Here is a 13,939-nt window from a genome sequence, read left to right on the forward strand (position 1 = left end):
TAAAATGAAGTGACTACTCAATAAATACTGTATGTTTTATTATTTAAACACATTTGATTACATTTTATGAGTATGGTTGAGAAAATTCCTTGTATATAGTATTCATATTTTTTATAGAAAACTTTCCCTTTAAGCTGAAAAGATATAACTGACTTGGACCAAGTTTATTTATTTATTTATTTTAAGTATATTTTATTGATTTTACACAGAGAGGAATTGAGAGGGACAGAGAGTTAGAAACATCGATGAGAGAGAATCATCGATCAGCTGCCTCTTGCACAGCCCTGACTCAGGATGTGCCCGCAACCAAGGTACATGCCTTTGACCGGAATCGAACCCGGGACCTTTCAGTCCGTAGGCCGACGCCCTATTCACTGAGCCAAACCGGTCCTGGCTGACTTCAACCAAGTTTAAAATATTTTTCTTGATGCCCACTTTGAACATCAGGTGTTGGAATTGACAGATTTTTCTAAAGGCAAAAATCTTCAGCACTATTCACTATGTAAGGGCAAGGTAAAACTGGTAGAAATGAGATTTTTAAATTAGAAGGAGTAAAAGTGATCTTTGTGTTAGACAAGAGCTTTTCCATGTTAGCTTGAGTCTTTGAGAATGATGGAATCAGAAATGGCTGGAAAAAAGTTAAGGTAAAGGAAGACAGATTCTGTTTCTGTGGGAGCATGATTTGTGGTGGTCATCACTACTATGTTTATTTTGGGATTAGCTGTGGGCTTTGGTTACTTCTGGAGATAACAGTTTTGAGTTTAATTAAAGAATCATTCTGATTGTTTATGTTTGAATAGGTGTACAATCCTCGAATCAGAGTTGAATCCCTTTTGGTGACAGCTATTAGTAAAGCTTCAGCCCAACAAAGGGCTGGTCGTGCCGGACGTACCAGACCTGGGAAATGCTTCAGGCTTTACACAGAGAAAGCTTATAAAACAGAAATGCAGGTAAGAGATTTACCGTATCATTCCTGTGTGTTTGGAAGGTTAAGCTGAACTTGTCACCAGAGAAAATTGCTTCATTTATTTCATCTTCCCTTTTGGCACCATACACGCCTTAGTGTTTTGTTTTGTTTTTTTTCCTGAGTCAGATTATGGTGTAATCTAGCAGTGCAACTCTTATTACAGTTTGAAATTGAGGTGGACAGCAGCAGTAATACTTAGAGTACTATGAAGATACCCTGTTTCCCCGAAAATAAGACAGTGTCTTATATTAATTTTTTCTCCCAAAGTTGTGCTATGTCTTTTTTTCAGGGGATGTCTTATCTTTCCATGCGCTAGGTCTTATTTTTGGAGGATGTCTTATTTTCGGGGAAACACGGTAGTTTACAGACAGTGAGTACTCTCAAAGTCTGTTCCACAGGTATTTTTGTCATCTGAGTCAGTGGTGTGGGGAGTAGAGAGCTAAGGAGGAAGAGAACAGATATGTTTTGTTTTCTGGAGCAAGATGATTAAGTAATATTTAACAGATCAAACATTTTTGTTTTTTGCTAGGATAATACCTATCCTGAGATTTTGCGTTCTAATTTAGGATCAGTTGTGTTACAGTTGAAGAAACTTGGTATCGATGATTTGGTGCATTTTGATTTTATGGATCCACCAGGTATGAATTCTCAGTATATTTCATCAAGTCTTATGACCAAAATTGGCTCTTTCTGTGTATTCTATTTAGTACATATATTAAAAATATTTTACCTTTTCTTCCAATAAGCATAAAAATAAGTCCTATGCATTAGCATTAAAACTAAAAAAAGTGACAATTATATGAATCAATTTTTTTCCCCTTTAGAATAATTAAATTATTCTGGGAGTTATTGAGTAGGCATTAAAATGTGAGAAATTTTCTAATTTATTTTTTATAAAAAAATAATTTGATGAACACATGTTAAATGAACAGTTATTTATGAAGATCACTATTTTAGCTACTATACAGGAAAGTTTTGTAATTCTATGTGATTCATTGTTTGCTAGATTTCAGTAATTGAATTTGATGATAATTTGAGTTTTTAGTGTGATCAACTATAGAATGAAAAATAAGACTGCTTATAATGCCTTTTACTTGGTCACACTTTTGCTTGCTAAAGACAGCTTAATTAATATATTATCTTTATCCCCTAGCTCCTGAAACTCTGATGAGAGCCCTAGAACTTTTGAATTATCTGGCTGCTTTAAATGATGATGGAGATCTGACTGAATTGGGATCCATGATGGCAGAGTTTCCTCTAGATCCACAGCTCGCTAAAATGGTTATTGCAAGTTGTGACTACAACTGTTCTAATGAGGTCCTATCTATTACTGCTATGTTGTCAGGTAATAGAGGGAAAGGAACTTTAAACCCAGCTCTTCAAAGTTTGGGTGGACTTCACTTTTGGTTTTGGTTTTTAATATTTAGTAGTATAGTGCACTTTATAGATGGTCTTAAGGAACTCATTTTGTTTCCTAAATATCTTGTAAATAGCTTTATAATTACATACAGTATTTACAAAAGTAAAGTAAGTCATTGTGCACAAAATATAGTGAAAACATTGGCTCCCTTTAGTGCAAATAAAAATTGAAATAAGAAAAAACAGTCTGAGCACAATTGTAACTGAGTTCTTTGGTAAGTCGGTCAGTTTTGCGCTTTATTACTGACAATACAAGAAGAACTTTGTTCTGTACTTCGCACTATTAAGTCAGCCTGAGACAAGCCCAAACTATCATTTAAAGTAAAATTTTTCCACTTGTGTACATACGTATTTATGTGGCATTTAAAGATGAATTTCAAGCTTAGTATCAGATAACTAGAAACAGGAATGTATAATTTTAGCCTTAATATTTAACCTGGTAATTCTTTTACCATGGAAGACAGACACTTGATAAAAGAAATATACATGAGATAAACGTGTTAATTTTAAAAATTGGATCATTAAGCAGAATAAATAGTGCTGTTTTTGTAGCAGTAAAGTTTAATCCACAATTGAGTAATAACTAGGAAGTTACATTTCCCAAAAATAAGAAATATTGTTTACATACAAAGGAACACTGATTGTTTTGGTTAAACCTAAGTTTTTATTCTACTAGTTTTAGTACTGGGTAGAACTGACTTCCAGACATGGAGTGGTTTATTGGTCTTAATTACAACTTAATGCCTCAAATAGTTTAAAATCTTATGGAATTAAAGAATAAATTGAAACTTCTTCTAAATATAAAAATTTTGGCCTACTTTAGATCTATGGTATATTTTAATGGTGTGGAATTTGTTTTAAGAACTAGCTAAAATGTTTTTTGCAGAGTTATGACTGATCAGACTCAGAGCAGATGGGCAGGGCAGTGTATTGAATCATTTTAATTAAATTGTAGTCTCACTTGCGGAGGTGGTGGTAGGTTGTTGTCTGCCTTTCTTATTATATGTTGTTTGGTAGATTCTCCCACTGTGCTTATCCCAAGATTTTAGTTTTTAGGTCAAGAACAGGACAAGAGTTAACAGATTATTTGTGTATTTACTCTATACTTATTGTTACCTATCTAGGTTTTATTTTTCCTAGTTCTCTTATCAGGCATACAGTTACCATTGTTTGAGTTAATATTAGTTCCTTTAAAAGGTGGTCATTGTAATGCAGTTGAAATCTTCCAACTACACGTCTTATTTGTAATAGGAATTCTACAAAACAGGGCATACTGGTCGTCATCTTCAGCACATTAAGGGAGTGAACAATTATGTGCAGCAGTTATTAAGGATGGCATTTGGGGGTGGGAAATGTTGAAAGGCCAGGAAGATGTCATAGAACAAAAAGATTGCTGAGCTTGGCATACTTTGTTTCCATTTAAGTAGTTTCTGAAGTTTATAATGCAAATCCGGTCATAGAGTGCTGCTTATCCCCACTAACTGGTAGCTAGTCCATGTTAACTCACAACTATGCGAGGTTTATGTACTTTAATGAATTACCTTGCTTCAGTTTCATTCAGCAAGACAATATTTACTGTGATCATGTGTCTTTGTCTTTGGCTTCTTTGGCATCTTTTTAAAGGGGAAACTGTATGGAAACAAGTAATTTGATAATACTGTATATGATTTTATTGTCGGTTATTCCCGTTAACTTCTATCTGAACTGATAATTATTTGAATTGACAAGGTTTTAAAAGCTTTAAAAATGTGTTGACAAAGTCCCAAGCTGTTAAGTAATTTTATTTTCATATTGCTTTTATGACTATGGAATTGCTAAAGTGAATTAAGGAAAGTTGTATTTCAAAAAATGTAGTGCACGCTTTGTAACAACTTCAAGTTTCATGTGAATTAATATTGAGGCTCTAAACACTAGTTTCACATTTTGATGACCCTTGAAATAATGACTGTTTCAGACTAATTGTCAATTTTTTAAACACTGGATTTTGCTTTTATATTTAGATTTTTATTTATATAGCTTTTTTTTTTTAAGCTTGGGACTTTATTACTAATCTTTTTATTAAAATGCTGAAAAACTAGGCTGAATATCCATCCAAGCCTTTATGAATTTTCTAAATTCAGAGGCGGTTTAACCTTCCACCACTACTGCTATCATCAAACCCAAGATTTCATGATATTTTTGATGTTACATATGCTTCTGCTCACCGGTGCTAATAGTGATACCCACCAGTTGGTAATAGCCACAGTACTAGGGAAAAAATTAAAGTAGCAATGTGGCAGTAGATTGGTTTGAAAGTTATTTTTAGCCCAGCAAGTGTAGCTTCATAATTTTCATAGCCATTCAGTAGATTCATTGGATGGCTTTTTGAAAAATTACATCTAGCTAAAAGGCTATTGACACCATAATTCTGGTTATTGGTAGAGCTATCAGCACTGGTTTTTTGTGTTTTTTTTTAAATAAGTTGAGCTTTCTAGTATCTTGATGGCCTTCAGAATAGCTGTTTTGATGCCTACTTTTAGATCTAGTTAAAATAATCAGGTACTCTGTAGCTTTGCAACCCTCTTGTCTTACAGATGTGGGTAGGTGTTGATGTACCAAATCAAGGTAGTACAGTCCAAGATGCAGTTGGAGGCCATCCTGCCCTGCCCTATGCTCTGTGAACTGACCTAGCTAGGCCTTGTTCCTCTATCTGTGAATGCGTGACTCATCGATATGGGCGTTTGTGTTGGGCCCATACCAACCTTGTTTAGTCCCACAGTGTTTTGTTCGCCCCACGGAGGCCAAGAAAGCTGCGGATGAGGCCAAGATGAGATTTGCCCACATAGATGGAGATCATCTGACACTGCTTAATGTATACCACGCTTTTAAACAAAGTAAGTGAAAAACAGGTTAAAGTTACTTTTTGTCCAAATATCATGTGTATCATATATGTCTTCATCTCACTTTCATATATTTGAGACAACTTTACATTGGAAAGTCAGAGGTACCTTTTAGAAAAACTCCTGACTAGCATTTTAAGATAGAAATTATCTTTTTCGGGGTGGGATGGTAGTTACAGAAAGCGAAGTTCAACTTTTCAAGATGCATTATTATTATGTACCATTTTCTTGTATAATTCGCAAAGGCATTTTTTAAAAAGTAGCTGTGTACAAGTGGGTTTAGTGGAACAGTCTTACAACAGAAGTTGGTATATAAATTGTCATCTTTGTGAAAAGCAGTAGATCTTGTGTTATTAAGAAATTTAAGAAATTCACTCTTTGACCCAGAAATTATCTTTTAGTATCCTGATATGATTAAAGTATTTTAATCACAGAATTATTTAAGATATTTTAAAAATGGAAACTACCTAAATGCCCACCAGTAGAAAGATGATTTAGTGGTTTATGTTATAGCCACATGATAATCTAGCTTTAAGTCATGTTTTCAGGCAATATTTAATGACATGAGAAGCATGTTATAGTTACTTGAAATTGAGGAAATGTAGTAATAATGAAGTTATTGCTAGATGCTGTTGTTATGCACCATTTTTAAAATTAGATGAGAGGAAAACCTAAAAAAAAATATGAACATAGTGGTGATCTGAAAGTGTTTGATTTCTACATGTATGTAGGCTAACCTGTTGGATGACAGGCAAAGACAATCTTACATCATTATCACCATTACCAAAAATATGGGGTTCTCAGTCATGCTGAGTTTGTGGTTTCTGCTAATGTTAGATTTTTAATTTATAACATTGGTGTTCACATTTTGCACCTCTTGTTTTATTTGTAACTCATTTCTATTATCTCATGAGAATTCTATTTATACTTCTAAAGTAGTCTGTTAACTTTGGCACCTCTCTGTAGGAGTGATGGTGAATTTACTCATCTCAGGGTCCAAAAAGTGCTGGAGGGCCAATATGTGGAACAAAGAGCATAGCAGCCAAGGTTCTGCACATCTGTGTTTTACCTGTGAACCCTGGTATGAGCTCGATAAAATTGATGGTGTCAGGTGAGAAAAAGTGTGGAACCCTTCTCTGCCCGGGTCTGACAAATTAGGGGCAGGTAGGGAGGCAAATGAGAATCCTAGAGATGGTCGGTACATAGTTTACTTCAGAGCATTTATTTTATCTTGTGCCTGAAGTATTAGAATGCATAATTTTAAAGACTATCCCTTATAGGATAGGTCAGTTCAAGAAATCTCTCTTCCTGTTGTGTGCCAAGCTGAGTCATACTGGTTGATACAGTGTGTGACCATCAGACACATCACCTACTCACAGACTGACACCTGCTGTAAAAGGAGGGCTTTGAGAAGGTGCAGACACACTTCCATTGTGGTTTTTAAAATCCTTTCATAGTATTAAGATACTGTTTTAAATGGAAATTAAGATTTCTAAAGGAGCAGATGGTTTCTTTAGCCTATTATTCTTACAGGATATTTTAATTCTTTTAAAATGAAGAGATTCTATTTTGTCATTAACTGCACTAAGTGAAATTAGGTATTTAAGATTTAAAACTGACAACATTACTAAATAATGCTAGTTCTTCATGCTGTATTTATACTTGGGAGATTCCTGTGAAAATATTGACTAGTAGATACCTACAAAAGCTTTTTCCTACTCCTAAATAGGACCAGCAGTTAGAGGAAGTGTCATGAGTTAGAATTGCAGTATGCACTCACAAGTGCAAATATCAAACTTCTAGGTATATTTGGACATTTCATAGATATTGAATTTGAATGTTTTCACTAATTATTTCTAAACAATGCTATATTGTATTAATTGAAACAATAGTATATTTGAAAAACATACATTTCTGATTAGTCAAGAGGATCTATTTTATTAGATGCAATGAATGATTACTTAATAAACCTAAAATTATTGGTTTATATAACACTTGAAAAATAACTAGATTTGAGTTATTTTGCAACTCCTTAATTTCTATGTGATTTTAATCTGAAATTATGTGCTTTATATCTTAAGTGTAGTTTACTGTATTGGCAAGAAATATATAACTACTATTATTTTAATGTTTCTTTTATTTTATCTCTTCCATTTATCAAATTATTTCTCACAAGTATAGATAATGTCTGATAGTTCTGTATATCTTAACAAGTTAAAATTTGTTACTCTTTGTGTATTCTAAAACTTTAGAATCTCAGAAAAGCTATACTCCAAAGCATAGTGAACACTTTTCAAAAGTTCCCCATTTTTATTGTTTTAATTTTTACATTGTCATTGCCTTTGAGCTTGTTATAAAGCATCAACATAAGAAAAACACCTCTAAGGCGGACTTTCTCTCTGTTTAATCTGGACATATTCAGTGCTTTGTTTTAAATGTCAGTAAGTTCAGATTGGTACTTTTCATTTCTCATCCTAGATGAGTTAATTAATGGACATTTTAAAACACTTCAATTTAAAGATCCATTCTACTACCCCACCTACCCACATATTCTGTTTATGGATGTGGCTGCATTTTATAGTATGTAAACATTTATTAATATATCTGTTGTTCCTCTGAAAAGTTATTAAGAAAATGAAGGTTTTAATTGGTAGAATCCTAAAACCAAGGAGAAAAGAGTGTCAAAGATTAATGGATATCACAGTAGCTGGAGAAGGAACAACATGATTCCAATTTTTAGGTCTCCATTCCCTCGATTTTGCAATGACCCTCGTAGGTTTATTTTCAAAGGTCCTCCTTGTGATTGTCTTTGGTATACAAAGATGTTACTGTGTATTTTCATTATGCTACAGTTTAACTCTTAGATGAGCAACACTAGGTTAGTGGGAAGCTTATCAAGGATTCATCAATGGGGAAATTCCTTTGATAATAAATACCTATAGGGAAATTACTTAGATGTGCTTAAATAAAAGCCTTGCTTATTAAACATGTGAGTGGGGGTTTCTGACATCCTTGTAAACTTTATCACTTGCATTTTAAACTCTGTCCAACACTAAGAGGCACATAGTAGTGAAGGCTTAAGAAGTACAACCAATTGATAATTCTCACCCCTTCCCTTCCTCGCTAAAATTCAGTAAAAATATATTTATATTTAAAAAAAAAAAAAGAAAAGAAATAAAGACATGGCATTTTACCAAATTCCTTCTACTTATTCCCTCTTAGAACATGAATTGGAAACAATAACTCAATTCTTTAGAAAAGGTTTATTAAAGACATTGTTTTGTCATCCAATCGCCTAAAGCTGTTTATTTCTGGTTTTGACCCTCACTAAGGGTTTTTAGTAAAGTGATAACATTGTGATTCATTTACAAAGATGATTTGGTAAATCTCCTTTTTGGGCTACTTAGCTTACTCTTTAAAACAACTTTCCTGTTTAATTAGGTGTTACACCTGTTTGGATGATTCATGTCCCTTCTTTTCCACCCCCTTTCTCTTTAACTTTGTAGATCATGAATCGGTTCAGTGGTGTTATGACAACTTCATTAACTACAGGTCCCTGATGTCAGCAGACAATGTTCGCCAGCAGCTATCTCGAATTATGGACAGATTTAATTTGCCTCGTCGAAGTACTGACTTTACAAGCAGGGATTATTACATTAATATAAGAAAAGCTTTGGTTACTGGTTATTTTATGCAGGTATGTGGAAAATACAGGAATACTACATAAATATTTACATAATATTGCTTGTTTCCTATAACAGCCCTTTGAATCGACTTAAACATAAGTCAGTTTAAGAAAGCCTATGAATATTGATTTTAAATGTTATGCCTAGAGTCTCAAATGAACTAAGCTAAGATATTTTATTTGTCTAATGAATAACACATTCTCTAAATAGCAAATTACCAATTCAGTTAAATAGAAATCATTTTTAGAATTCTTTATTAATGGAGTGTTTTTTATACCAAATGGATAGGTTGGCTATTTTCAGGTGGTATTAGCTATTTATTCAATATAAATTTTAACCCTTGACTTTGATAATGTATTAAAATTTCCTTGAATCTAGATCACCATTGGAGACATATCATTGTAACAGAACTGAAAGGATGTAGCTGTCTGGGTTGGTCCAGAAGTATAGTTCACTTTCTTCTTTATGTAGAAACTGATCACTCCGAAGTTCAAATACTCAAATAGTATAGATCATTGGTATTTATAACAGACATTTGGGTGTTACTTTTGTAATAAAGATGCTGTATTTGAATTCAAAGTAATTGTAAGAATGTTTATATCAGCATCCTATATAATAAAAACCTAATATGCAAATCGACCGGTGGAACAACTGGTCGCTATGATGCGCACTGGCCACCAGGACACAGCTGCTTAACACAGGAGCTGCCTGCAGGCCCCAGGCCAGCCAAGATGGGTGCCAGGGGAACCCCCAAGGGCCCTGCCAGTTGCCCCACAGATTGGCCCTGGTCTCCCAGCCAAATCTAGGGACTCTACCCATGCACAAGTTTGTGTACTGGGCTTCTAGTCTTATTTCAGATCTTATGCTTATCAAAGGTAGTTGAGTAGGAGAGTTTAGTTTTAAAATTCTCCAGACTTTTAGCTGTATAATATGTACTAATTATATATATATATATATATATATATATATATATATATATATATGCTGGTATCTTTTTTACATGTTCTTAAATTTGCTTTTAATAATTTAAAGAAGATGGACAAAGCCATATTCAAACATTAATTTGTTAGAAAAAGTATGCATCACTTATCTTTATTTTCATTTATACACACTCTTATTAGAGTTCTAGAATTAGAAGGGGCATAGTTATCTGCTTTAGCATTTGTTTAATATTAGATGCAAATCATCAATCGATGTGTTTGATTATAGACAGAAGAAATACAGGCAAATGCCACATGCATCTTCTCTTTTTCACCCTTTGTTTTTCTGATTACTCAAAGTTGTTTTATTATAGTATATTGCCTGGGACTGATGGGATGGGGTGGATGTTGGCACCCATTTCATTGATTAGCATTGGGTGCCCATCTCCATAACCATGAATGTGCCAAAGGTGCCACTACTCTGCATCATGGTTTTCCCAGTCCTACCCATTGACACCCAACCCAGCATTTCAATTTTGATACATGAAAAGGTGCCCCAGCCGCCATGCCCATGGCATAGCTCATCACAAAGCTGGTCTTAAGGCAGTAGAAGCAGCTTGTTTGCAACTGTCCATAGTGACCCAGGACCACTGGCATCTCTCTCCTGGCCTTGGTGGCTCAGCTCTACTTTTTTCTCCAGTCTTATGTCTTTGAGGTACTTTTTGCTTCTCCATTTTTACTCTTTATTTTTCTACTAGAGGCCCAGTGCACTACATTCATTCACTTGGATGGGGGCGGGGGGTTCCTCAGCCTGGCTGAACCTTCTCAGAGGATGCCAAAGAGGCCACCGTGAGCCCACTTCTGGCTGAGGGACGCTCCCCCTGTAGGAGCACACTGACCATCAGGAGAGAGCTCCTGGGTTGAGCGTCTGCCCCCCAGGTGGTCAGTGTGCATCATAGCAGCTCGTCATTCTGCCATTTGGTCAATTTGCATATTAGGGTTTTATTATATAGAGTTTTAAATGTGAATATTCTAGTAATTGCTAATCTCCATAGTTGTCCCGTGGTGCTAAAGAACCCACTCAAATAGTCTACCGCAGGGAAAAAGACTGGATAGAAAATGTGTCAGGTTCTCTGGCCCATTGGATCCCTGTTGAAACTATTATACTCAGCTGTGCTTGCTCTTCTAGTGCAAAAGCAACTATGGACAAATGGGCATGCCTTTGGTCCAACGAAGCATTACTATGGACACTGACTGATATTTAAACTTAATGATCTTTCCGGATTACCAAATGTTGGTAGACTTTTTTTACTCCCCTATCCCAATTATTTAAAGATGTTTAAACCATTCTTGGTTTAAACATACAGGCAGTGATTTGCATTTGACCTGCAGTACTTTGCTCATCCCTGTTTATCAGGCAGTGATAGATAAGGCTAGCTGTGGAATAAAAAGCAAAAGGTGAGGCCTATACACCACTTTAGTTTTATAACCAGCACATCGGAAAGCATTGTATTAATTACTGTGTTTTGTAATAATTTACTGTGTTTTGGTTTCAGGTGGCACATTTAGAACGAACAGGGCATTACTTAACTGTGAAAGATAACCAGGTGGTTCAGTTGCATCCCTCTACTGTTCTGGACCACAAGCCTGAATGGGTGCTTTATAATGAGTTTGTTCTTACAACAAAGAATTATATTCGGACGTGTACAGATATCAAGCCAGAATGGTAAGCAACATCTTTTGCTCATTAGCATTTTGCTTCAAATGGAATCTGGCTTTATTATAGGAGAGACATTCTTCCTTTCTCTCTCTCTCTTATTTTTTTTTTTAATTAATTTATTTAAATATATATATATTTCAGAAAGAAGAGGACTGGGAGAGTTAGGAATATTAATGATGAGAGAGAATCATCAATTGGCTGTCTCCAGTATGCCTCGCATTGAGAATCAAGCTCACAACCTGGGCATTTGCCCTGACCTGAAATCAAACCATGACCTCTGGTTCATAGGCCTATGCTCAAATCATTGAACCAAGCCAGCTGGGCTTTCCTTTCCTTCTTAAAGGAACTTCATATTCTATATATTTCAGTGTGTAGTTAGTAGCATTGACCTCATATGGTTGATCTCTTAAAATCTTTGCTTTGCTAAACTGACAGGGGAATTATTGGTACACATACAGGCAGGATTTAGAACCAAATATAAAAAGCTACAGTTGACTAGCATCAAGAGTGTTTTTGGAGCACTTCTGCTATTGTGATTAATTCAAATTCCCCGGTTCCAGGAGTCTGTCAGTCTTTGTATTTTATCTGTCCCATTGTAATTGGCTCTCAACTATTTATTATTTATATGTTTGTGCTTTGAGAGCTAAATAAGCAAGCATAAAAATTATGCCTGTCTTTGTATCTTAGCATACTGTTTTTTTCCAAATGTAATCAAACTGTTATTTTAAGCAAAATTAGCTCGCGCACACACACACACACACACACACACACACACACACACATATATCCCCCACCCTTTGTGTGTGGGTGTTTTGGGGCTTTTTTCCCCTCCCCCTCTGGGAATCCATTCAATAATTTATGATGGCAAACATCAGCCAAGAATGGTGGGACTGAAAGCATTTATTTAGTTGATGTCACTTTTCTATATATTGTGAATCTTCTTTCATACAGTGATTTATGACTTTTGACACTTAAATTGTATAGGACATTACCATTTTATCTTACATGCTTTGTTGAGAAAAAATTATATGGCTAAACATTAAAAAGATTTCAGTCAACTGTATTCTTTGGGGTATCTACTTATATTTATAGTTATTAAAACTTTGAAAATGAAAAGATCCAATCATTTGAATACTAAGATGTTTCCTTTATAGGACCTGTATTACTATAACCTAAGAGAGATTCGTTAAAATAGTGTTCTAGAATGAATAAATGAATGCCTTTATGTTAATAGCTTTAATATAAGTAAAGCGTGTGTTTTTTGTTGTTGTTTTTTTATTTATCTTGATTTTATTTTTAAGTTTATGGAAAGTCCAACATTAGAAAACTTAAAGCTTACTAGAATTATACATTGCTAAAAGAAGTGTTCATAAGGATTTAGGCAATTTATAATTTTATCAGTTTATTCATGCACAATGCCTATCTTATTAGCACTCCAGAACTAATTAAATGTTAATTTGGTAATTTTTCCCCCCTCTTCTGGACAGGTTGGTGAAAATTGCCCCTCAATATTATGACATGAGCAATTTCCCACAGTGTGAAGCAAAGAGACAGTTGGACCGCATCATTGCCAAACTTCAATCCAAGGAATATTCACAGTACTGAATTCAATGCTTAGAACTGAAGTTATTCAGAGGACAGCTTTAAAAGATGAATGAACTGAAAAGTTCAAGTTGTGCTCTTCACGTTGGTTCAATAATGGCCTTTATTTGAAAGCTTTTTAATTTTTCTTTACAGTAAATATTCCATTCTGATTTCATAAATTAAACATTTATGCCTCCCTTTTATGTTGACACTGTAGCTCATACTGGAAAAGTCGATCAATGTTTTGCAGTTTATTGAAAGTAGTTCTATATATAACAATGTTATAAGCATTTCTTTAGAAATGGTTGAAAATGCTTCTAAAATGTGATTATCGACCATGGTATGCATGATCGTTGTAATTGTTGACATTCCTTTTTAGAAGTTGTGAAATGTTACAACTTGTGCTTATGTAGACACAATCTTCTGTCTCAGTACAGAGGCACTGACTTCAATAAAGTCTATTTATACTAATTTTGGCCAAAGTACTTTGATACCTTTGTTCTAGTCTCTAAGTCTGGCTTCTTTTCTTCCCAAGTGTGGGCTTGTTTTAAAAATGTAAGTACACTCTGATTACATATTTAGCATCTTTCCACAAAGACTACTCTTTAGATAAAGTAGTCTTTAAAGCAATAGTCTTAAACACACAGCTTTGCACTTTATTAATTGATTAGGATCTGATCTGATGGGATAAAGTATGTGGTTTTTATTCAAAATTGGATCCAAAAAGGAGAGCTTTCTCTTCATCTTAAAGTGCATTTCATAGG

General features: G+C 34.5%; 1 protein-coding gene and 1 pseudogene across 1 annotated transcript in view; one reads left to right on the forward strand and one right to left on the reverse strand.

The window, feature by feature from the left end:
- The window catches only part of DHX15 (DEAH-box helicase 15), a 48,203-nt gene extending 34,557 nt beyond the window's left edge, over nucleotides 1-13,646 (forward strand). The window contains exons 8-14 of the mRNA XM_036419409.2: nucleotides 801-950; nucleotides 1,497-1,605; nucleotides 2,121-2,312; nucleotides 5,137-5,259; nucleotides 8,772-8,962; nucleotides 11,428-11,597; nucleotides 13,079-13,646. Coding sequence (XP_036275302.1) covers nucleotides 801-950; nucleotides 1,497-1,605; nucleotides 2,121-2,312; nucleotides 5,137-5,259; nucleotides 8,772-8,962; nucleotides 11,428-11,597; nucleotides 13,079-13,196 — 1,053 coding nt within the window. The 3' untranslated portion in view covers nucleotides 13,197-13,646. The remainder of the gene's footprint in view (nucleotides 1-800; nucleotides 951-1,496; nucleotides 1,606-2,120; nucleotides 2,313-5,136; nucleotides 5,260-8,771; nucleotides 8,963-11,427; nucleotides 11,598-13,078) is intronic.
- LOC118708254 lies at nucleotides 10,209-10,528 on the reverse strand (annotated as a pseudogene).
- Nucleotides 13,647-13,939: the final 293 nt, after the last annotated feature.

This window comes from Pipistrellus kuhlii, unplaced genomic scaffold, assembly GCF_014108245.1.
Source record: "Pipistrellus kuhlii isolate mPipKuh1 unplaced genomic scaffold, mPipKuh1.p scaffold_m20_p_1, whole genome shotgun sequence".
NCBI lineage: Eukaryota > Metazoa > Chordata > Mammalia > Chiroptera > Vespertilionidae > Pipistrellus > Pipistrellus kuhlii.